Genomic DNA, 25994 nt, shown 5'->3' with positions numbered 1-25994 from the left:
TGAAGGATGGCATGGTTGTCGCAGGGCTGCCCAGGGGCAGGGGAGGCAAGTGGGTCAATTTGCCCCAGGCCCTGGGCCCCACAGGGGCCCCCACAATAATATAGTATTTTATAGTATTGCAACTGGTTTTTATGGAAGGGGCTCCCGAAATTGCTTTGCCCCAGGCCCCCTGAATCCTCTGGGAAGCCCTGGGTTGTCGAGTCTAACATTTTTATTTCACTTCTAGGTCAGCTGATATTTGTCAACCATATCAACATTGACACAGGTGAGCTAAAATTCTAGCTCACTGCCGATACTTGCCCATCACTAAACCTTCAGCCTCATCCTTTGCTAATAGAGAATAACATATTTTTCTTTTTCCTATGCTGTGCTCTACAAAGTCTCATTCCATGGTTGTTGAACTGAAACAAATAATCCTATTTCACTCATGACCCATTGCAGAAGCTACAGTAGGATGATTAAAGGCCCACATATCTTGGCCTTAGACAAAATGAGATTTAACTGAAGAATTATAGTGATGTAAATATAGTATTTTCTGGAACATCAAATACAATTTTAACTGAATAATCATGCAAAATCCATTTTAAAAAACACCAACAATCCATATCAATTTGTCATTTTTCATATTACTTCAGACCTCATTGCACTATCTATGCCTCTTTTGAAGCCTCTTCAATACCAGTAACAATTTTGGAAATGTGTGCACTGATGTGATGTGATTGGACGAACCGAGCAGGAAAGTAAATGACAATCCTTTGTCTTATGACGGATATTATGACTGTGCAGCTCCTCTTTTTAACCATCTATTTTCAAAGACTCACCTACTATGTGTTGACACTGTTGTAAGAAAGACTGAAAATCATGGTTGGATACAGGGAAAAAATGCTGTATTGGAACTGAGTGACTTTTTTCATAGGATAATTTTATTCCATCAAATAAAAATAAGTAAGATTTCCAAATTTAATTATTTCTGATTCCCAAATGAAAGCAATATATTATTGTAGTAAACTATATAAGGGAGAACAAATGTAAGAAAAGACAAATGAGAATAATTTCCCACAAATGTAAAAATATATATTTTTTATATTGGGGTTGAACATGAGGTTCTGAACTATTGGGTTGCTCAGACAGTATTTACCTTTATATTTAAGCTTGGAAGGATTAGATTTTTATTGACAAATGTTGACTTCCCCATACACCCACAGACTAATGAAAAAATATTTCCTATCGATTATTATTTAAATTTACAGTTAGGCAAAGGAAAAAAAAATGCTGCTTGAGAACTGAGTCAAAATCCAGTGATTTAGACTTGAATTAGGCATGTTACAAATGGAGTAGTGAATGAACAATAGAAACAGGAATGATTTGTTGATTTAAGGATGTTTACTTGATATATTTTGGCCTGTGATATTGATAGTTTGTGTGTTTAACATTTTATAAAGCTTTAACTTTTTGAATCTTATCATTTAATAATTGTCTGACCCTCCTTCATAATTTCCTACAACTGTAAACATTTAATTCATAAAAATCTAAAATAAGCTTAAAATATCCACTATTATCTTTAGAAATTATTTTAAAAAAATTGAATTCTGCCAACCCTACTTATTTTCAAAAAAAATTAGTCAAAAGCTTATTACAGTTAGCTTCCATTCTACACAAAATGCAAAGCAAGAGGTAGGGCATGGGAGAAATTAAGGATAAAATAATCTTGTAATATGAATGTTACTATGGTTACAATTTCCTTCTTAGGAATAAGTGTTAATACAAATTCTGTACATGGATAGCTGGTAAAGTTGAAGCCATAGCAACAGTAATGATTATAAACCAGTGCATAACATAGGGCCCTGATTCACTGAGGTACTTAAGCATGTGCCTAAGGCAGTGGTTCCCAAACTTGTTCCGCCACTTGTGCAGGGAAAGCCCCTGGCGGGCCGGGCCAGTTTGTTTACCTGCCGCATCCACAGGTTCAGCCGATGGCGGCTCCCAGTGGCTGCGGTTCACTGCTCCAGGCCAATGGGAGCTTCTGGAAGTGGCGGCCAGTATGTCCCTTGGCTTGTGCCACTTCCCGCAGCTCCCATTGGCCTGGAGCAGCGAACCGCGGCCACTGGGAGCCGCGATCGGCCGAACCTGCGGACGCGGCAGGTAAACAAACCAGCCCGGCCCGCCTGTGGCTTTCCCTGTACAAGCGGCGGAACAAGTTTGGGAACCACTGGCCTAAGGAGTAGTCCCACTGAAATCAGTGCCTTACTGAATCAGGCTTTTATTTCCTAAAGGAAGAAAACTCACTATTAAGATGTGGCTGATTTAGTACTGAGAGTCACTCCTTAGAATTTGGTATATTTGTTTTTAAAGACCTAAGTAGAATTGGAAACCAGTGAGATGGGAAACAACAGAGGATGTAGTTAAAGCTTACTTGACAGATAAGCTTGAATATTTGGTGGTCGTGGTGGTGAAAGGCATGTGAAAGCAAGTAATCCCTTGTGTTACCAGATGTGAAAGTTGCAGTTAAAAAATGTTACAAAAGTAATGGTAGTTACAGATGTTTTTTATTTTGGATTTGGTTTATTACATTTTTTGTTAAATGGAACTTTGGTAAAGAGAACATGAGAAGAAAATCTGTGTGAAACTGAAGAAAACCTATGAAGTTATATTTTTTTATCCATAGGATGTCAGCAGAGTACAGAGAGTCAGAGTTCAGAAATGTGAAAGTCATTTATAATTTCTCTCTTGCTGTTTAGTTTGGGATCTTAGCATCTGATCTTGTAAACCTGTACTCACATGAGTAGTCCCATTGACTTCAATATACACAATACAGCAATAAGGTCAACATTTCAATAAACCATATGGACATATTCTAGTGACAGAAGCTATTTAATGGCCTAACAAATAAATGCCTCCTTCCACATTTTAAAAAATTTCATATTTTAAGTACCATAGAATAGATAGTAAAAGTTGGGAGTTCACTATCCTATTCCATGTCTTTCTATAACAAAGGGCATAGGTTGGTCTTAGTTAAGTCATACCCTGTACTATCTCCATTATCCTTATTCATGATTTCCTCTTTTTATGCTGTGCACTTTCTTCCCGGTGATCACCTGTGTCTGAAATGCTGCGGGAAGTGGCGCGGGCCGAGGGACGTACTGGCCGCCGCTTCCAGCAGCTCCCATTGGCCTGGAGCAGCGAACTGCAGCCACTGGGAGCCGCAATTGGCCGAACCTGCAGACGCGGCAGGTAAACAAACCGGGCCAGCCCGCCAGAGGCTTTCCCTGCACAAGCAGCGGAACAAGATTGGGAATCACTGCTTTGGGGGTTGAACAATTCTACAATAGGTGCTGAACCGTTTCAACTCCCATAGAAGCCAATGGGATTTGAGAGCATTGAACAGGTTATGCTTGTAAGGTTGCTTGCCTTACACTCTGGGAGGTGTTGCCACTGAATTGAGAAGGAGCAATAGGGAAGTAAATGTTACCATAGAATGCAATGGTGGCATTTATGTAGTCTGTCTGCAATGGGGTACTTACCACAAGACTGATGTGGTCTGTTCCCTCTGTATCTGGAGACTTTCCAAGGCAGGAGGAAGTTGCAAACAAGTGTCTTATACGTACTATTTTATAGCCCTGGAAATGGAAAGTTTAAAGGCCAGATTAATTTACACTAAGGCCCCTTTAAAGGAATCTGGTCGTGTATATGGGCCTAAAAGCAGGTTTAATATTTATGCCTACTTTGAGGTCCCTTTATACTGCCAGTTACATTTACATCCACTCTAGGGTCTCTTTACATTGCTAGACCAGAGTAAAGCAGCCTTAGTGTAAAAGAGACTCTGACCTGTATATCTTATAAACCTTTATAATAGTAATTTAAACACATTATTTAATTTCTTGGGCATTTTTACTAAGTATTTACTTATCTTCCCAAAAATGTGGTTATGAACAGAGGGGCCAAATTCTGCTCTCAGTCATATCAGTATAAATGCAGAGTAACTCCAGTGAAGGCAATAGAGTTGTTCCAGATTGGTGCTGGCATTAGTCAGAAAAGAATTTGTCCCAGGCACCCCTAAATCTAAACTGAAATTTTAAAAAGAAAAGCCTTTGATGTGTATATGTTGCAAAAAAATCCCATCATTCTAATGAGTAGATGAATTGGCCAGGCTTAGTGTAACAACTGTGATGAAATATTTAATCATAAAACACCTCACCCTGAAAGAGAAAGATGCTACATTATTTATACATCAGAATTTTTCCAGGTAGCTATTTCACTGACAAATCAATTTAATCTGTCAGACTGATCATTTGACTTTACTTCTAAATTGGTCTATTGTCTGTCTTTGGTATGTAGACACATTAGTGGGCATGGTTGAGAGAAAGCAGACACATCCACAAAGATTGTGTCGCTCACTTAGGAAATAGTGAGAGCTTCAGCATGGTGTCTCTTTAAGGGCTTAATACCTGTATTACCTCACATGGTATTTATGTAGCTTGGTCTCTCGGTGTGTGGGATATTTACAATGGTAACTTCTGTTGGTGAAGCTCTAGATCTTATTCTTCTGTGTATTAATGAGAGACTACACGTGACATTAGGGAAGTGGGCAGGAGGAATACAAAAAACAAGATTATGTGGTTGTTTACACGGCCTACATCATGTTATTTCTGTTTTGATTCTTATTACTGTCTTTGTGTGTGTTTGTCCTAAATGTGGTGTCACTTCAGTTACAATATGCTGAGGCATCTGTTTCAACTATACATGATTTCTTCCTTTGTCTCTAAAAATATTGTTAAGAGATAGCTATTGTTTGGCATTGGCCAGAGAGGCATTCTAGAAATAGGTTTGGCATTAGGTGAGAATGATGTGACATTGTGTAACATGGAGCTGGTACCAGGGTGGCATGGTGGTGGAGTAGAGGAGGACACACACACACACACACACACACACACACACACACACACACACACACACACACACACACACACACCCCTCGTAGTACTGCCCCATTTCTCCTCAAGTTTATGTTGGAGAACTGTTGATGGAGCTCCAAATGGTTTGAATCTAGCTCCAAGTCTGTGAGGTGAAGCATTCCTGGCAACTACTTTCCCCTGTTACCACCATCAATTTATTCATCCTAAATCCCTTAAAAGAAAGTATAAACACAGCCCAAACTAGAGTGATTGGTACTCAGCCTTAGACTGTCCATTCTTGGCCAGACTTTCCACCACTTTCCTAAAAGCAAATGCTGATGGTTTGTCAGTCATCCCATTTTGGCATTCAAGATCCAATGTGCCCCCTCCATTGTTCTATAAACCTTTTATAGAGATCTAGTTAGCCGACTGCCTAGACACAAAAGGTGATACCTAGCATGTGAGAGGTCATGGCTGAACAAGCAAGGCCTTTTGCCTTTAGTGCCCAAGTGAGTTTCTCAGTGAGTTCCTTGGGAATAAGCAAAGCATCTGACAATCATGTACCATTCAAAACATGCAAAGAATTTGTTGAAAACTCCCCTGTAAGAACAGTAGGTCGCTTTTCCATAATGTCAAAAAACAAACCCCACAAACCAACTAAAACCCAACAAACTAGCTCTAAATTTAAAAAAATGAACTATAAAGGGAATTTAATCAGTCTCAAGACAATCTGAGTGTATTCTGTAGATTTATTTTATGTTTATGCTGATATGAGTCATATAAATAATGAGTATCTCGAATGGGCCAATCTATTGGTTATTGTAAGTGTAATCAAAATACCTTTACAGATAACAAAATCCTCCAGAGATCAGGATGCAATTTGGGTAGAAAGAAAAGACTTTGTATAGACAAAAGATAAAAAGAATATAAAATAGACCTTTGAGAGGGATAGATCACGGATGAAAAACTCATTCATGTTTCTTTTTTCTCCTTTCATTCAACAAATGAACTGGGGAAATTATACTGTTGTCTTCTAGTAATCCTAGGCTACCAGTTCTCTTTGCACTAAGTATACCGAAGGCTTGATTCTTTTACAAATGTCTAGTAAATTCAGGGTATACCATCTCAAAGCCTTTGAAAACCACATACTATATCCCACGGTTAAAGTTTTACCTTATCTTTACAATAAAAAAGGCTCATCCTAATCTGGTAGCACACTTAACCATGAGTATCAATAGCAGAACCAATTAACTCCTCTCTTAGATGCAATAACTAATATTCATCAACCTTCTAAGATGCAGAGAAAGTAGACAAATGGATTGCTGTGAGTATATTTACATGCAGAATCAGCGGAAGAAAGGCAAGCAATAGACATAACAAGTCTGATTTTATTAAAGCATTTGATAGTGTCTCATAAAATCTTATTCTCAGATCAATTTAGATTGTTTGGATATTAACGTTGTAATGTGAAATTAAACTGTCTGAAGGACTGTAAATTCTGTGGAGCTGTGTAGCACTGCATCATAGACATTTGTATTGGTGTTGAGTCCATTCTTATTAAATATATTAGGGTCTGATTTTTGCCTGGTTCTTGTGCAGGGGTAGCGTTTGCAGGGTGGCAGGCACTAGGAGTTTTCCTTCCCACGTTGTGCAGGCCATGCAAAGGCCAGGCCAAACTGCTGCTCCCTCCCAGGCTTTGCAGTGTGTGCATGGTGCCCCAAAGATGGTGAGAGAGAATATTGGACCTTGTTCTGTCTGGCCATGCTGGGAGTGGGAATAAGCTACACCCTATGAAGGGGTGTAGTAGTGAATGTGAGGCCTCTGCATGCCCAGCCCGCTGTTGTCCCTGGGAGATGCAGGGGGCAGCGTTGTCACCACCAAGGCAAGGCTGTGCCTAAATAGCACAATCAAGCCCTTCCTGAGCAGGAAAGGGAAGAAATCAGCATATTGATGAAATATGCAGATGGTAGTCAGTTGGGAGAAGTTGTGAACAGTAACAAGAACAGAACTATAATACATATGACTGTAGAGAGAATAAAAACATAACACCAGAGAGTGACGAGCTGATGGGGGAGTTTTTTTGCAAAAGCATTTTTTGTGAGAAAAATGCTGATTTGTCAAACCTTGCTCCATTTTGATGAAGCTTTTGTTGGAAAAGGTTTTCACGTCCAGGATGGAATTTCTGGTAGAGGAAGGAGGGAGAGTCAGGGGCAGAGACTCCAAAAGAGCCTGGTGGTTAGGACATTCCCCTGGGATATGGGAAACCTAGGTTCAAGTCTCTGTTCTGGAGCAGGGACTTGAACCTGGGTCTACCACATCCTAGGTGAGTGCCATAACCACTGGGGTATAAAGTTTCTCTTGCACACCCCATGAACATGTAATTATTTAGGAGTGTTTGTGTGAGTGAGTGAGAGACTGACTCTATAGCCCAGCGTTTAGGGCACTGATTCATAGCAGGGACTTGAACTTTGGTCTCCTGCATCCCAGGTGAGGGTCCTAACTACCAAGCTATAGGCCATTCGGAGGTGTGTGTGGGGAGTCTTTGTTTTTTTGCAAAAAAAATCTTCAAAAGGTCTCGGGATCATCATGATGTTAAATGGGAAAACTGAGAAACTATTTCCCACCCTACTCTAATATTGACAGGTTACAGGGAATTCAGAGAAAAGAAACCAAAAATGTTTGGAGGTCTTGAGCAATTTGTTTATGATAAAAGTTTTAAAGGATTTTACTTTAGTTTGTCTAAGTAATGACTACAGTGAGACAAAAATCTATAGGTATTTGAAGGGTTTACACCTTATCTGTCTTAGAGTTTTCCATGGGGCATATTACCAAAGTATTGAAGTGCTTATGGATGGAGAATTATTATTTATAAGTGTAAACAGGGACATAACTAGGAGTACTGGAATAAATTTAAGAAAGGGAACATTTTAGACTATCAAGAAAAAAATTCCAACACTGAGATCTATTAGGCCACATAGATTAGTCTTCCAAAGAAAGTGGTGGGGCATTTAAAATGTAACCAGATACTGGTAAATGTACAGTAGGGGATGCTCCTGAACCAATACGTTTAATTAGTCCATCGCCCTAATGTAGTTCTTAATCTACAAATTCTATAATTCTGCATGTCATCCTGTTAGTGTAAAAGTCATGAGAAGACTGTTTTGAGTATCAAGCTGGCTCCCGGCACACTCTGGAGGACATCTTCCAAGACCTAACCAAATCAGATCAGACCTGAGTACAGGAGGAACAAGCTGCCCCTGAGCCAGTGCAGCCAGTTTGTGCTAGCACTTTTGTGTGTCATCAGTCATGTCTGCTGACTGTGAGAGAAGATTTTCTGCATTTCGCTCCTGCTTCCCAACTGTGTTGGATGTGCAGAGAGATGATTGAACTTGTGCATCACAGCAGCAGAATTGTTTTCCAAGTCCCAATACGTTACATTTGTGCAAGCCGACTGAAGGCAAAGGGGTGAGCATAGATATAATTCAGGGAATAATCTGAAGACCGTAGGGCTGCACAGGTGAAAATGAGGGCTTAATTTGGACTGTAGAACCTTCATTATTCTTGATGCGTAAAAAGGAAAGAATGCTGATTGACTCGCTGAGCCCAGGCTGAGTTTGCAGTTTGCAGAGGTGAAGGGGAGCGGGAAATATTATTTTACTTGTAAAATGAGAATACTTAATATGGAGTAATTGAGACAATCAAGTTTGCTTGCTTAGTTTTGTACTGCTGCCTAATTGGACTCTAAAGGTTAAGTCATACCTGTTGTTTGGCAGTGTGCAGGAGATGCACTTTATATAAGCTCAATGTCTATATTCCAAAACTATGTGTGAATTCCTTTGAAGCCTCTTCTGCAACCACACTCTAGCTGGCAACACGCAGGGAAGGAGGAAGGCCCCTAGGGAGAAGCATAACCCAGTTCTGGCCAGACCAAGGACAGACAAAGAGACTTGGACGGGGAAGGCTTTGGAAATCTGGAACAAAGACCTTTGAATTGGATTAAAGGTCAGCCCCTGTCCTACATGGAGGAGGAGTATTCTGAGAGATGCTGATTGGAAATTAGTGTTAGGGCTTGCGGGTGTGTGGGCTCTCTTCCCGCCCAGCTTGGTGTGGTCAGGGCTATTTAACTAAGCAAGGAGAAGCTAAAAGGTTAGGTAGGGTTTATGTGTATATGACTTTTCTGTTAGTTTAACCCCATTTCTCAAACAGTTGTATTCCTGTTCACTAATAAATAATGTTTTTTGTTTGGAAAGGGCTGAACTGTGTATTTGCCTACATTTTCTGGTTGCAAAGTTCCCAAGAGAGAAGATGCTTGCTGGGAACCAAGCCAAATTGGCTCTGCTAAAGGCACCGCAGTGAATAACGGGGTGCTGAAGCCTGCAAACTCAGTCTAAGAGTGGCAAATTCACTGTACTCCCTCTTAAATGAACTGGAGGCTCAGGGCCTATCCCTAGGAAAGGTGCACTCACAAGAGACTGTTGACGGGGTACAAGTCATAGCATGCTCTGTAATAGTAAATAAAAAGAATTTTAATTTAGAGTGGGTACTCTAGATTTTGGGAGGTTTATCAGGGACTTTCAAGTGCTGATTTTTCTTAGGGCTTCAGTGTCCAATTTGTAAACTTGAATATGTGTTGGACAGCATTTTTGTAATTGTTCCATTAGCTGTCTCACTACTCTGATATCTGTTATCACAAGAACATCAGTACATCTTTGTCTATTATGTTGAGCCTAGCAGAGGGCAGACTGGGCTTGGAAGGTAATTATAAGGAGCTGTTTTTCTCCTTGATTCGTGTCTAACCTCCTTTTCATGGTCCTGTGGCTTACTCAAGCACATTGGAAAAAGAACAGAGTCATGGGTGTTAGAAGAACTATTCAGGACTTAAAAATATCTTGAGGTGAGAAGGGTCAGCACAAATGCGTCAGTACTGAAAAGGAGTTTGATCTAGGTGGGCGTTAGATACTGAGTGAGCTAGAATGAGGAATGTAGGCAGAGTGTTTTCATGACTGCAGACAAGAAAGGACCCTGTTAGATCTGTTGAAAAAATGAAGCATGTGCTCTTCTTTCCCTGCTTTGGCCAATGTCCTACCATTTCCCCTCCCCTTTGAACCCTACTTGTGGGGATTAGCCCAGCTGGTAATGCAAGGACTGGCAATTGTCACTATGCAGGAGCTCCAGGGGAAGTGGAAAATTTCCTGCATCCTCTCCACTCGCTACCATGTTGTTGCACAGAATCAAGTCACAATCTAGCCCTTACTGTATATTTGGGGATGTGTATTGTCTTCGGACTGGCTCTGGTGGCATGATGAATTTAAAAAAAATTCATTGCATTTTAACTAAGTATTCAGCTGCCTTTGACAATACCGGACCATAAATGTTAAAGATTTATTATAGTATGCTGTTAGTTGTAGGCATGTTGGTCCCAGGACATTAGAGAGACAAGGTGGTGAGGCAACATCTTTCTCACCAACAAAGTTGGTCCAATAAGAGACAAGCTTTGTGTGGCTCGAAAGCTTGTTTCTCTTTCCAACAGAAATTTGTCCAATAAAACACATCACCTCACCCAACTTGTCTGTCTAATAATTTATTATTGTAAGTTTTATTAATATTTAAGGACAGAAATGGATTGGTAACACTATGAAAGATAGAAGTTTACCGATTGTTGCTGTTGCTTTTTCTCAGTTTGCAGCAGGGCTTTAAATTAAAAACAAAACCCAAGTAGGTTTTGCACAGTTCATGTATCAGACTGAAGTACCAATTTACAGAAGGGCTAAAAAAATGCTCGGAAAATTGGTGCAATGTGGCATGCAGTTGAAAGAGCAAGCCTAAATTCTGAAATGAAAAACAGCAAGTAAAAAGATCCTGCATGGATTTAAAATGAAATCACACTTTCATTTTAAAAAAAATAGCTCTGGTTTATAGAAGGAAAAGTGTGAATAAGTTGAATCACAGGAAAAGCAACAATGTGTTAGATATAACTGCATGCCTTGTTGTAGGTAGTGTTTATCTGACACCTGCTGTCATGCTGCCAGGAGTGGCTCATGACTGTGAGGCCTGGTCTACACTAGGGGGAGGGGGTGTCGATGTAAGATACGCAACTTCAGCTACGGGAATACTTCGACTTCAGCTATGGTATCTTATTCCGACTTACCTCCCGTCCTCACAGTGTGTGATCAACATCCGCGGCTCCCCCATCGACTCCGCTACCGCTGCTCGCTCCGGTGGAGTTCCAGAATCGACGAGGAGCATGTTCGGGGATCGATATATCGCGTCTAGATGAGATGTGATATATCGATCCCCGATAAATTGATCGCTATCCGCCGATACGGCGGGTAGTCTGGACATACCCTGAATGTCTACCTGAGGGTAGACTGTCAAAAGCAGGGCATACAACACCTCAAAATTGGTAGTATATTCTATAATTAGATTTCATCAACCCAGTACTAAATATGAACTCCCGAAGTACAACAATAATCTTATAATTACTCCTGAGGGCATTCTGCACCAAAACATTAAGAATTCTGTGCCAAAAATTAAAAATGTTGCGCACAATATTATAAAATTTCTGCAACATTTTGCAGAATTTTATGTGTCAAATGTGGAGGATCCAGTATGGTAGTGTGGAGCACAGGCCACTGGCTGCACAGAGGTGGGAGACCACTGTGTAGCTTCCCCCCCAGGACACAAACTCATTAGTGAGGCTGCACCCAACCCTGACACAGCGCAAGGACCCGGCCTGCCCCAGAAACACCCCAGGACCCCGTCCCTCTGTGTGAGCAGGCAGGCTCAGCAAGGCAGGATCCAAGTATGGAGGGGATTAATGTGGAGGGATCCAGGTGCAGGTTGAGAGGGTTCTGTGTGGGCCAATCTGGGTGTGGGGGGGATCTGGATGCACAGGGGCTTGTTGCAGGGGTTCCGGGTGCAATGGTAATGGGATGTTGTGGGGGTGGGTGTGCAGGTGAAGGTGGTTGGGGCTCAGCGGGTGGGTCTGGGTGTAGGCAGCGATAGAGCTTGGCAGAGGGGTCTGGGTGTGGGGGGCTCAGTTGTGGGTCCAGATGCTGGTGGAGTGAGGATCCAGATGCAGCTGGTTGGGGCTCGGTAGGGTGGGGATCTGGGTGTGGGTGGCTTGTTGGGGTGATCCAGGTTCAAGGAGAGTGGAGCTCATCGGGGGGTGGGGTTTGAGTGTGTGAGGAAGTGAGGCTTGGCAGGAGGATCTGGGTATGAGGGATCTGGATGCATGAGGGTTGAGCAGATGGGGGAGCAGCTCCCTGTCCAGGGATCCCTCCCCCTGCAGCTGAGGAGCAATGGGTGCAGGAAGTGGGGTAGTGGGAGAGTTTGCAGAGCTTCCTGCAGCTGGGGGAGAAATCTGGGGGTGGGTCTGACCTAACCCCAGATCCTGTGTAGGGGAAAAGGAAGTCCTGTCCTCCCTCAGCCCAGCTGGGACTAACAGCTGAGCCAGGCACAGGGTAGGAGCCACTAGCTAGGTCTTCCCCAGTCCCACCTCCTGCCCACCGTGATTTACCTCTCTGCTGGCTGCCCTGGGTACCCGACACATACTGCTAGGGAGGGTCGCATGACTGGCTTCCCTTTGCTTCTCCATCAGGAAGTCATTATTCTGTGGAGAAGCAAAGATATTTGTGGGGGACATAAATTCTGCACACACACAGTGGTGCAGAATTCCCCAGGAGTATATAATGGAGCAACAAATAGTCCCCTTAGACACTCCAGTCTGTCTTGCTACCCAGGCAAGTTGGACTATGTGACAAATGGTAACTTACACCAAAAATCACAAAGCATCAGGTTACGTTGAGTCCCAAGAGACTAGTCACTCACACAGGTCAATTTGCATCCTAGATCTCACACCAAACAATGCTGGTAGCCAATTCTATAGAGAGGAATGCATATAGAATCTTTGATAATCAACGCAATGACCACTTGCCTTCAAATGTGCAAGAATTAGTACTTTCTTCCTTTATTTCTTCATTTGCATTACACAAGCCTTCTTTCTCGTTTGATGGGTTATTTAGTTATAGCAGGGGTAGGTACACGAGGTGATTTTCAGTGGCACTCACACTTCCTGGGTCCTGGCCACTGGTCCGGGGGACTCTGCATTTTAATTTAATTTTAAATGAAGCTTTTTAAACATTTTAAAAACCTTATTTATTTTACATACAACAATAGTTTATTTATGTATTATAGACTTATAGAAAGAGACCTAAAAATAAAAAGTTTATTTGATAACAATTCTATGAAGTTAATATAGAGCTGATACTGATGGGTAGAAGCTATGCAAATTGTCATCACTTTGTGCTTTTAAATACCTCAAAATACATAAATCCTGTAAGAAGTCTTATTCCTGAATTTTTCAATTTCAGATTAAGTACTTTAAATCATACTGTTTACTTTTGTAAAATTCCATGTCAGAATATTCATTGATGCCATAAATCCTACAGATGGAGGTTTGGGAGGGAGTTGGGAGAGAAGCAAAATGCAGCAGTTTTGTCAGTTCATGCAGCTGCACCAAACATCCTAAATCTGCTCATCATTTGGGAGATGAGAGTGGGGAGGAAGATGATGAATGGATATTTCATTCATTATACACTCTGAGTATGGAGTCAGATTCTTCAAATACTTTGGCTGCTAGCGTCAGATGTTGGAAATAAACTTGAAGTAATGTTCTGTATCTTTGTTACCACTTCATTATTAAATGTTGGTAAAAAAGCGACCCAATCCTCCCAGGTGCTGAACACTGTTGTCTCCCATTGGTTTCAGTGGGAGTTGAAGGAGCTTAGCATCTTGCCATCAGGTCCAAGCTATGTGCGTTTTTCAGATGGCAGAATAAAATATTTGTTGTACTTCAGTTATTTCAGCAAGTCTTTTAATCTTTTAGGAAGAAAATAAAATACTGAGAGAAGATATTGCAACAGTATGTCGAGGTCATACAATACAGTGCTGTGAGTTAAATAGTACAGATGCAAGACCTAAAATATGGATCTATATTAGAAAGTTCTTAAATTGCTAAGAGATGCATTCATGGCTCTTGAAGGTCATATTTGCAGTGGATAATGGATATGAGTATTACTTTTTGGTACTTTAAGATCTTGTTTCACTTCAGCTGTTGTAACTATAGATATGTTGCCTAATGTAAATACTAGTTCATCATCATTCTGGTAGGGTGAAATTTACCCTAGGACAGAAGGTCTGCACAAAAACTAACTTTGCGCAACCCTTCTGCACCTGGCTGAATTAGGGGTTAACTTTCAAATGGTAGAACTTGCATGGATAGAATTAAACGTGAGTGTTTACAAAATGTTTGCTTGATCACATTGTGTCAAACAATATTATTTAAATGACTAATGAGAGAAGTTCAACAGAGGCTCTTACCTATTGATATAGAACACTTTGTATACAGAGTTCCTCATTTCCTAATCGAAAATAAGGAAGACCTAAAGGCCCTGTGATCTGCTTCTATTCCTGAAAAACTGTGTAATGATGTAACTATGCAGAACAACTTGGGGAAACTCCAGAAAGTGGCAATCTCAAGAATTTTATATGATAATATAGAAAATGATGTTCATAGATCTCTGCTTTTCTAGATCATTCTATGTTACCATACACATTTTCAAGAGGTAGCCTTGAGCATGCTGAAACTGTTGTGCATGCCTGACTTCCATGATAACATGTTGATGACCCAGGAAATAGAACTTTTTGTAGTGTGTGCTGCCTGTGATTTGAAAGATCTGGAGAAAAGGTCTCATTAATGTACATAATTAAAATAAATTTTGGAGGATTTTTCCCATTTTTAGAAAGAAAGGGTAGATTTCCTGAAGATTATCCTGTATCCCTGACAGAACATCTTGATCAGTATTACAAAATGTATGTCTCAGAACTAGTCCAGATGGATATAATTTTGGGCGTGCGTGTGCGCGTCCGTTAATTATCTCCACCTGGACTATTTCTGACATTCAGATATCTGAGCAGCTCCAAAGAGCAATCATTTTGTCCTTTTCTTTTCATACTAAATAAACCTGCCACAAAAATGTTTAATTCTTTTCCCCTACATTATACCGATCTGAGGTCCAAATCTAGAATGAGAAATATTCAGTTCTTCACCAATGGCTTTATTAGAGTTCTGATATTTCTGGGTCCTAGAAATGAGAGCTTTATACAATTGGAGAGGGGAGATTTCCAGCACTTGATTCTAGTTTTGGATTGTCCCCAGACTTTGGATTCTAAAATCACAACACTTTTTTTTAATGGGAAAGATTTTTAGGTACTATTTAGAAGATTTTAAAAATTATTAGTTTTTTTTTTACTTTCCAAGCCCTTTCTAATTGAACTCATCATACCAAGGCCCTTACTTTTGTAGATAGGGTGAAAGATAGTAGCAATAACAAGATTTTAATCTCAGACATTTCTAAAATATTTTCTTTCTGCTAATTGTATGGTATTCAGCACATTACAAAACATATTCTGTAAAGGTATCTTGAGTTCAACTATAAAGGGGTTGGAGAATAAGAAAGCTAATGCGCAAAGACTGGCACTCGTTTGGAATGATCCACCTGATTCATTCGTGGCCTTACAACTTGTGACCAATGCAGTTATTTGACCTGATGTAGATAAATTTTAAGCTGCTTCACACCATCATATGTACTTTTATACACTGTATATTGAAATCATTGGCTTCACTCCATTTAAATAATAACGGAAACCCAAATTCATACATTTATACCACAGTTCACCATCATGAATTCTCTCTAAATATTTCTGCATATTACATAACTTAACTTGTATTTCTTTATTTCCACATAAGTACATGGCTATATTTTAATTCCTTTTATATTTAGTCTATGTTTGACATTCCCTATTTTCTCCCCATCACTTATAAGAATCTTAAAAAAGGTGAAGTTAAATCAGCAATGAGTTTAAATATGCTGATGCTGGTGCATTTTAGTGCACATTGATATAATAACTTTGTGCAGAATTTACACCAGTGAGAATTCCACATGTGGAACAAAGGACTTAGTCTGTGTTCAAGAGGGATCTATTTTATTTGGCATTCTGTATTTATTATGTTGTTTTGAATAGCTACAGATTCTTAGCCATAAATTAAATTAATGGAATCAATGGACCAAATTCATTGCTCAGAAGTTGTTATTGGTTAAGGTTTGTGATCAAGTTGGTGCCATCTCTCTTTATTTGGACATACCGTATTTTCCGGCATATAAGACGACTTTTTAAACTAAAAAACAACCCCCAAAAATCGGGGGTCGTCTTATACGCCGGGTATAAACAGGCTTCGGCTGAGCCAATCCTGGGAGGCGTCTCTCTGGTGTATGCCATTAATGCATACAAAGCCTGCTCGGATTGGCAAAGGTTGTAATAGCCTGCCTCTCTGACTCAGCCAATCCAAGCAGGCTTAATAGATGACACCGCTCCCCTGAACGCTCCGCCCTCCTTCTCCTCCCCTTCCCCGGCTTCCCGCGAATCAAATGTTCGCGGGAAGCCTGAAAAAAGGAGTGGGCAGGTAAGCCGGGCGTGTGGGGGAGGGGGCGGGACGGCTTACCTGCGGCGCCAGTCCCGGTGTCGGCCCGGGGAGCCGGGCCCCGCGGCTGCGGCTCCGGCTCCGGTGTCGGCCGGGCCTGGGGAGTCGGGCCCCGCGGCTGCGGCGCCGGTCCCGGTGTCGGCCCGGGGAGCCGGCCCCGCAGCTGCGGCTCCAGCTCCGGTGTCGGCCGGGCCCGGGGAGTCGGGCCCCGCGGCTGTGGCGCCGGTCCCAGTGTTGGCCCGGGGAGCCGGCCCCGCAGCTGCGGCTCCAGCTCCGGTGTCGGCCGGGCCCGGGGAGTCGGGCCCCGCGGCTGTGGCGCCGGTCCCGGTGTCGGCCCGGGGAGCCGGCCCCGCAGCTGCGGCTCCGGCTCCAGTGTCGGCCGGGCCCCGCGGCTGTGGCTCCGGTGTCGGCCGGGCCCGGGGAGCCGGGCCCCGCGGCTGCGGCTCCGACCCTGGCCCCCAGCGGGGGTAAGAGGCCAGGGCCAGGGCTGGGACTGGGGCGGGGGAGGAGGGGTTGGATCGGACAGAGGTTCTGGGAGGGCAGACGGGATGGGGATGGGGAAGGGGGGGTTGGGTAGGCGCTGCGTGGGAATTCCTGGGGTCTGTCGGGATGGTGGTGGATGGAGTCGGGGCAGTCAGGGGACAGGGAGCGGGGCAAGTTTGGCAGGGTTGGGGTCCTGGGGGAGAGTTAGGGTTGGGGGTCTTGGGAATGAGTGGTCGGGGACAAGGAGCAGGGCGGGGGGGTTATGGGTTGTGGTTTCTGAGGGGGGGGCAGGACGTGGGTGGGGGGTGTACTCACTGGACGGTTCCCTACCGGGTCTTCGGTGGTGGGTCCTTCAGCCTCGGAAGGGGGGGTAGTCTTATACAGCGAGTATAGGCCAAAACCTATGTTTTAAGTGGAAAATTAGGGGGGTCGTCTTATACGCCCAGTCGTCTTATACGCCGTAAAATACGGTATGACTCTTGGAGGCATTTGCTGTGAATTTAGAGTGAGCACAGGGACTGAAAGTTGGGGGTAGCTGAGTGTATATTGATTTAAATAAAGGAAAGAAGAATGAGTCTGTGGTCTAAGTAACTGATTGGAAATCAGAAGTACTAGATTGGATATCAGAAGACCTACTGTGAAATTCTTACCCTATTAAGGTCAATGACAAAATTCTTTGAGTTCAGAGGGTCCAGCATATTCATAGATTCATAGACTTAAAGTCAGAAGGCACCATTATGGTCATCTAGTCTGACCTCCTGCACAACACAGGCCACAGAATCTCACCCACCCACTAACCTATGTCTGAGTTATTGAAATCCTCAAATCGTGGTTTAAAGACCTCAAGGTGCAGAGAATCCTCCAGCAAGTGATCCGTGCCCCATGCTGCAGAGGAAGGCGAAAAACCCCCAGGGCCTCTGCCAATCTGCCCTGGAGGAAAATTCCTTCCCTACCCCAAATGTGGCGATCAATTAAACCCTGAGCATGTGAGTAAGACTCACCAGCCAGCACCCAGGAAAGACTTCTCTGTAGTAACTCAGATCCCAACCCATCTAACATCCCATCACAGACCATTGGGCCTATTTACCTGCTAATAATCAAAGATGAATTAATTGCCAAAATTAGGCTATCCCATCATACCATCCCCTCCATAAACTTATCAGGCTTAGTCTTGAAGCCAGATATGTCTTTTGCCCCCACTACTCACCTTGGAAGGCTGTTCCAGAACTTCACTCCTTTAATGGTTAGAAACTTTTGTCTAATTTCAAGTCTAAACTTCCTAGTTTCTATTGACAGCTGTGCTATTCATTTAAGGTCTGAGACAGCAAAGTGATCCACATGGCAGACCTTTATGCCCCCATAGAATCCCTGTAAAAAAATAAGATTCTTACAGGGTCTGAGCTTTAAGGTATAAACGTGAGTAAATCACTTTACTCTTTCCCTCCGCCTTCCTTTCGTCATCTGTAAAACTGGGACAGTTACCTGCCTCACATGTCTTGCAAAGGTTATTTAGGGTATGACTACACTACAAGCAAAGGGGTGATTGCAGCACGGGTAGGTGTACTCATGCCCGCTTTAATATAGCAGCCTGGGTAACAATAGCACTGTAGGTGTGGCAGTACAGGCTGCAGCACAGGCTAGCTATCCAGAGTACAAGCCCTACAGGGAGTCTGGAGTACTCTGATTGCTAGCCTGTGCTGAAGCCCGTGCCACCACATCTACACTGCCACTGTTACCTGTGCAAGGTAGATTAAAGCTAGTGCGGTATGCCTACCAGTGCTATGATCACACCTTAACTTGCAGCGTAGACATACTGTACTCTTGAGGTTTGTAATCCATTTTCAGCTCTTCAAATGGAAGGCACTATAGGAATGTAAAAATGTATTAATATAATAATTAATGTTGTGTATAGTGGTTGTCAAACCTAAACATCTGTCAGACTGGCTATGTGTCTTTATGCATAAGTCTGTAGTTTATTAGTGTAAGAAATGCGTCCAGCTGTCTATTGGTAGGAGTATTTCCACAATGTAGGAAGGACAATCCTACAGTCTGACTAGCTAATATCTCCTTAATTTAGTCTCTTCTCTCTTGAGTCTTCTGTTTATAAGAGCAAGCACCATATTCTCAGTGTCAATATAAGCTGGGAAAGCATGTGGTTAATTTTATTTTTAAATGTAAAGTTAAAACCTTTGGGCTTTTTGCTGGTGCTGTGACAGCTAAGAAATTGGCAAGAATGATACTGCAATGCATATCCTAATGCCAGTGCAGCTGAGAGCAGAATTTGATTTATGACATGTAAATTTGATTAATTTTCTGCATAATTTCATGCTAAATATTTCCTCACCATCTAATAATTTACAAAACTTTTATTAGTAAATTATATTTTCTCCCCAAGTCAAGTTCTCAGCTTGTCATATGACTTAAATTAAGCCAGCAGTAGGGAATCTCACTCAAGCCAGGAATCATAATTAAAATGTTCATATGTATCTCTGGTTCAAACTTCTCATCTCTCCCCTTGTGCCCCCAATAGTCTTTTTCAGGTGGAGTTTTTGCTTTAGTCACATTGTTTACCAATCACAGGCAATCTTTTTTTTAAAGGCATAAATTTCCACTATCAGGTCAACTTCACATTGCAAATAACCCAGGCCTGGTCTACACTGCAGGGGGCGAGGAGGAGGAGGGAGGGTCGATGTAAGATACTCAACTTCAGCTATGGGAATACCGTAGCTGAAGTCGAAGTATCTTACTCCGACTTACCTCCCGTCCTCACGGCGCGGGATCAACGTCTGCGGCTCCCCCGTCGACTCCACTATCGCCGCTTGTTCCGGTGGAGTTCCGGAGTCAACAGGGAGCGCATTCGGGGATCGATGTATCACGTCTAGATGAGACGCGATATATCGATCCCCAATAAATCGATCGCTACCCGCCGATACGGTGGGTAGTCTGGACATACCCTCAGTGTCACAACTGCAGATTCACAGCAAAAATCTTGCTTAAGACAGGTAATGAACAGGTAATGGGGACCTGAATTCTGCCTTGCAACATATTATCACATTGATGGGCTCCAAAGATGACAACATCCAGCTGTGCTGCACCATAGTCTGAGATTTTATTGCATTAACCACAAAATCTAATTCTTTGACAGTATGGTAGCAAAGCAAGAAAAACAAATGATTCCTGTTTTATTATCTCACTGGAGAGTAGGGAGACTCCTCTTTAGTCTAGACTCCGGTAATCTTACTGTTAACACACAAGCAGCCCCATTGACTCTAGTAAATAAATAAACCATTCATAGGGTACTGTTCAGTGTGAGTAAGGAAATCAGAATCTCTAGCCCTTGGGTTCTTGCCTTGACTTTGTATGTAAAAATAAATAAATACATGTGTGTCAAGCAATTTGTTCTTTTTGTGGCTCCTTTTTCCTTCAGATATTTGGAAATATTTTTATTTTTCCTACATAACTAATACAGGATGTTTCTTACAGGAATGAACGGCTGCTTAGATGCTCTCAGTGCAAAATTGCCAGATACTGTGATACACGTTGTCAGGTAATGATCATTTTAAAAAATAATGACAAGCTACTAAAGAAAAAAAATAATGCTTTAGCTGTGGGGTTTCCACTACATTGTGTTGCCATTACCCATTAATGGTCCCTGGACATCTATGGAATCCATTAGTCAACAAGTCACTAACAATGAGCAAAAATAAACAAATCACCCTCTCATTGCAGCTTTTGCTTAATGCTTATTAATTTACCTAACTAATATAACTAATTCAGACAATGTTGATATATAATTTTCTCACAGCCTGCCTCTTCCTCTTATTTACTTAGGCTAAGGGCTTGGCTACACTTGAAAGTTGCAGCGCTGGTGGAGGCTTTCCAGCGCTGCAATTAGTAACTGTCCACACCTGCAAGGCACATCCAGCGCTGCAACTCCCTGGCTGCAGCGCTGGCTGACCACCTGGTCTGGTTGGGGTATAACGAGTGCAGCGCTGATGATCCAGTGCTGCTCGTCAGGTGTGGCCACACACCAGCGCTTTAATTGGCCTCCAGGGTATTAGGAGATATCCCAGAATGCTTTTAACTAAATTACTCTTTGTTTTGTTATGCAGCCTCTCTTTGTTTTGTTGTGAACTCCGAGCTCCGCGCGGAGCTCCGTTGCGGTGCTGCTTATCTAAAAAAACAAACAGAGCTCCTGTTTGCTTTGATCAATCTGTACCTGGCTGTAAACAATCAAATGAGAGGCAGGCAGGGAGTGAGTGAAACAGCGGGGAGTCGTGTTGGATGCAGGCTGTTTGCAGTTAAGGGTAAGGGATCGGGAACATGTTCTGATTTTTCAAGGCAGGAAGGTAACACAGTGTTGGCTCCAAAAATCCACACTCTCTCTCTCCCCCCGCTCCCTGTCACACTAGACCCCTCTCCACCCCCCTCTTTTGAAAAGCACGTTGCTGCCACTTGAACGCTAGGATAGCTGCCCATAATGCATCACTCCCAACAGCGCTGCAAATGTGGCTACACACCAGCGCTGGTAGCTGTGAGTGTGGCCACACACCAGCGCTGTTCCTGCACAGCTGCACGACCAGCGCTGTAACTCCCAGCGCTGCAACTTTCAAGTGTAGCCAAGCCCTAAGACTTTCAAAACGGGATGCCCAAAGCTAGTTATTTAAATAAGAGGCCTGACTTTTGAATACCCACAGCTCTCATTGACTTTAAGGTTCTTGAATTTGAATGCCACTTTCTTTCATGTAAGGTTGTGGATTGCTTGCTTGTTTGTTTGTTTTTTTAATTATGGATATAGCTCTAAGGCTTCCTTCCTTACCTGGCTTTATCCTCCCCACCCCTTTTATAGTCAACAAAATGAAGTTGAAATTGGTGGTTAGGATTTACTTGGTCAGAAAAACCTGCTTGTTGTGTTTTCTGGCATACATGCAGAGAAATTAGATAAAAACATAAAATAAAGTAGCACTACTTTATTTGTTAGAATATAGAAGGATAACACACACGAACCCCAAAACAGAGAGAGAAGGCAGGCTGTTCCCTAAAACAGAGAGGTGCAACTTACTTTTGGCAGGCTGTCTGCAGAACAATTGACTCTGATTGGCCACTTCCCTACAGAACAGCCTGCCTGCAGGCAGGACAAGGAGAACCACAGAGAATTGAAAGTGATAGATTATAGTTTTAACATGGTTTTCAATACAGCACACTGCTCCTGTGTTTTTACAGGTTAGGGTGTTTTTTTGTTTGTTTGTTATACCAATTCCAAGATAAATGCCAAGAAAAAAGTGGGTTTCAAGAGTATTGCCTAATATATATGGAATGGTGTGTGTCTAGATCTTTGAGAACTGTTTACAGTGTTGAGGGTCCTACATTCTTTTGATAGGTGACAGACTTCAAAGGCCTGATTCTCCATGGCCTTTCACCTTGTATTGTCATTTACACTTGCGTGTTGAAAGTCAGCACAAAATTCCCTGAAATCAGGTAGTGTTTGCACAAGTGTAAAAGACTACACAAGCTGCAAGATGGTGGAGAAAAGGCCCATGCTGTTTTGGCATTATGGGTCTGTCTGGGGTGTACAGACCCTGTGCTGTCTCAGCTGCTAAAGGGTTAATAGGGAGACTGCCTGCCTGCTCAGCTGGGCATGATTGGGGGGCTCACAAAAGCTGCAGAGATTAAAGGATTGAAGAGCAGAAGGGTGGGTGGCTGCTAGAGAAGCTGAGGAGCCACTGAGATCAGGAGACTTCAGCAATGGGCTGGTGAGAAGCTGCCCAGGCGACTGGGGACAGGACCACAGGGTAACCCTGAGGAACAGCTTGCAGGACAGGCACTGTAGGAAGTAGGCCAGGAAAAAAAATAAGCGGTTTGTGAGAGCTTGTTACCAACCATTTTGTACAGTGTCTCTGACCTGGAACCCTGGATAGTGGGTGGACCTGGTTCCCACCAAGCTCAGCAAGGGGGGTTTATTAAGGCCTTGAACAAGTGAGCCATACCTGAATGGCTCAAGGACTGCGTGCCCCTCATCTAGGGCCACTGGCCTCTGGAAGTATTGGACTCTTTAACACCCCAATTGGGGAAAGGACAACCAGGGACCTGGCCAAAGGGCATAGCAAGAAATCAACAAGCAGGCTAGCCGGTGAGGGGGGGTGCCAAAGATCATAAGGACCACCAAATGAGTCAAATTATAAACTCTTGAACATCACACTAAAATTGTGGGTTTTTAACTTTGTTGATTTTTTGAAGAAAAAAATAGAAAAAAGTATGAATTGTAAGATATAACCTACTGAAAGAAGGTCTTTGAGGGACTGTTTAAATTTGCCTAAACTTGCCAGATTATTTCATAAATCTGAAAGCTTAATTTTTTAAACTGGTCTCAGTGACCTTCAAAACATCTTTTCTTGATCAGATATTTAATATGTTTTTATGAAGAAGCTATTTTTATAACTTGATCACTTTCCTTTGCAACTCATAAAAATATTCTATTATGGGATTAGAATATATGGAGGGGAAAGATAGGTAGGTATGTCACTTTGATTCATTATACAGCAAATGCGTGTGCAACATATATTAGGTGTTTACTCTAGCATCAATAATAATGCCACAGTTATATTTACAGTGGAAGATAATGGGAAAATATCTCAAAAAATGAAAATTATCACTGGTAGAATATAAAAGACTGGAGCTTTTTTCTTGTCAAGCTAGTATGTCAAACAAGAATATCACTTGACCCTACTGCCATTAAAGTCCATGGCAAAATAAACATTGACTTCAGTGAGGAAGGATCATGTCCATATTGAGTAACATGCATTTAAATTGCTCTGTTTGTTTTGGCTTGGAAGTATAGTATTTAATATTGTACTCAATGTTATTTGACAATCATGGGAATCCGGAAGAAGACTTTACCTTTAGCCAACCTAGAGTGGAAAACTGTCCCCACAAATGCCAGTTTATTAAGACACTTGTGCAGTCATGGATCTTCATTCCACTTGGGGTGGGTGGTCTAGATAAACAGACACACAATTAGACCAAGCAGGAATGTTTTGATAGCCTTTTTGTGGCTGTTCTGAAGGGCACAGTGTTCCCTGTGATAATCCTATATAAAATGGCTACAAAACAGAGAATAGTACAGTTGTTTAAGCGATGCGTCCATTAGCCAAACTGAAGGCAGCAGGCTTTACTTTACCTCTGCTGGATTTCATATGATTCATTAATATGTGCACTTCTAATTGAACTAATTGCTGAGCAAAATAAACAACTGGGCACTGAATCAACTGCAGTTCGCACTCTTTAAAAAAAATCCCCCTATATTAGCAGAGAAGGACTTTATTTTATGTTGATAATTGCAGACCTCTGTAAAAATGTGACTCATGGGCTTGGGTTTACATTTTATGCTTAGTTGCAGCATGATTTGATTAATTTTTGATGGGTAGAAAATTAATCCCACATTAGTAAGCACTTAACAGTGTGGTTTAGGAAGTCTGAGTTTCTGGACTTCTGTCTAATGCAGTAAATAAGGTGAGAGCTGTTTCAATTTAAAACCGAGTTTCATGCACTCTCTCTAAAATTGAAACTTGAGAACAGCTCATTTTAGGCTATTGTATCTCAGGAACCCTTGGTTGAAATGACTTCCAATTTCCCCCACAACAAACAACTCAATTAGCCAATCAGTTTTCAAGCTGATTTAATCGTTTTTGTCAATTTTAGAGAGAGTGCATGAAACTTGGTTTTAAATTGAAACAGCTCTCACCTTATTTACTGCATTAGACAGAACAGTCCAAATGGAAATGTCTAAAAATGTTTGACTCTTCAGGACAAAAAAATAAATAAGGCAGGACATATAATTCAGTTTAGTGGACTCCCATAACTGATATGAAGTATCAGAATCCAAATTTAAGTGCAGAAAATGAAATATTTCTAGATTTATTTATTTTTTTGGAACTACACTATGAATTGTTAGGCTCTGGGTAGCTAACTTGGTAGGACTCAGCTAAGAAGTGCAAGATCCAGAATTTGTGGTTTGTGGGAAATTCCACAATATTTTAATTTCTTTTCATTCTGAATGGGAATGAAATATCAAATTTCAAAATTTGCTACAAAACAAATTTTATAAAAAAATTGTTTTGGATCATTCAAAGCGTTTCATTTCTATTTCAATTTTTAATTTTATTTTTATAATACAAAATGCATTTCAAAACAAACAAAAAATCAAAATGTCAAAACATTTCCACGTTATCTAAAGAAATTTAATCAAAATTGACATTTTTTTAGTGGAAGGTTCAGTTCTGACAAAACGGCATTTTCAGATGGAAATTTTTTCTGTTGCAAAACTTTTGCCCAGCTTAGTCCTAACCTATTTATTTTATTTTAATGGAATTCCCTAGCCCTTTACAAAGTAGGGGTGGGCAACATTTTTTGCCCAAGGGCCACATCTGGGTGGGGAAATTGCTTCAGGGCCATGAATGTAGGGCTGGGGCAGGGGTTGGGGTGCGGGAGGGAGTGTGGGGTGTGGGAAGGGGTGCAGTATGCAGGATGGGGCTCAGGGCAAGGGCTTGGGGCAGAGGAGGGGTGCGGAGTGCAGGAGGGGGCTCAGGGCAGGGGTGCAGGGAGGGGTGAAGGAGGTGGCTCACGGCAGGGAGTTTGGGTGCAGGAGGGGTTCGGGGTGCGGGCTCCGGCCCGGTGCCGCTTACCTGAAGCAGCTCCAGGGTGGCAGCAGCACACACTGGGGCCAGGGTAGGCTCCCTGCCTGCCTGTCTACCTGCCTGCCCTGGCCCCGCGCCGCTCTGGGAAGCGGACAGCACCACGTCTCAGGGGAAGGGCTCCGCGTGCACTGCTCTTGCCTGGGGGTACCTCCCCTGAAGCTCCCATTGGCCGCGGTTCTCTGTTCCCGGCCAATGGGAGCTTTAGGGGAGGTACCCACGGGCAAGAGCAGTGTATGGAGCCCTCTGCCTCCCCATCCCCAGGGGCTGCAGGGACGTACCGGACGGTTCCTGGAGCGGAGCAGGGCCCATGGTGCCACTGGGGGGGCAATCCCGTGGGCCGGATCCAAAGCCCTGAGGGGCCGGATCCAGCCTGCAGGCCATAGT

The 25994-nt window shown here is 42.5% G+C and overlaps 1 protein-coding gene across 2 annotated transcripts in view; it reads left to right on the top strand.

Moving 5' to 3' along the window:
• The window catches only part of SMYD3 (SET and MYND domain containing 3), a 642972-nt gene that overhangs the window by 103886 nt on the left and 513092 nt on the right, over positions 1–25994 (top strand). For both annotated transcript variants that reach the window (XM_045009344.1, XM_045009337.1), the window contains one exon: positions 20401–20464. In XM_045009344.1, the coding sequence (XP_044865279.1) occupies positions 20401–20464 (64 nt within the window). The remainder of the gene's footprint in view (positions 1–20400; positions 20465–25994) is intronic.

This window comes from Mauremys mutica, chromosome 3, assembly GCF_020497125.1.
Source record: "Mauremys mutica isolate MM-2020 ecotype Southern chromosome 3, ASM2049712v1, whole genome shotgun sequence".
Lineage (NCBI taxonomy): Eukaryota > Metazoa > Chordata > Testudines > Geoemydidae > Mauremys > Mauremys mutica.
Note: the sequence above shows the minus strand (reverse complement) of the source record. Positions and strands in the feature narration are given on the sequence as shown.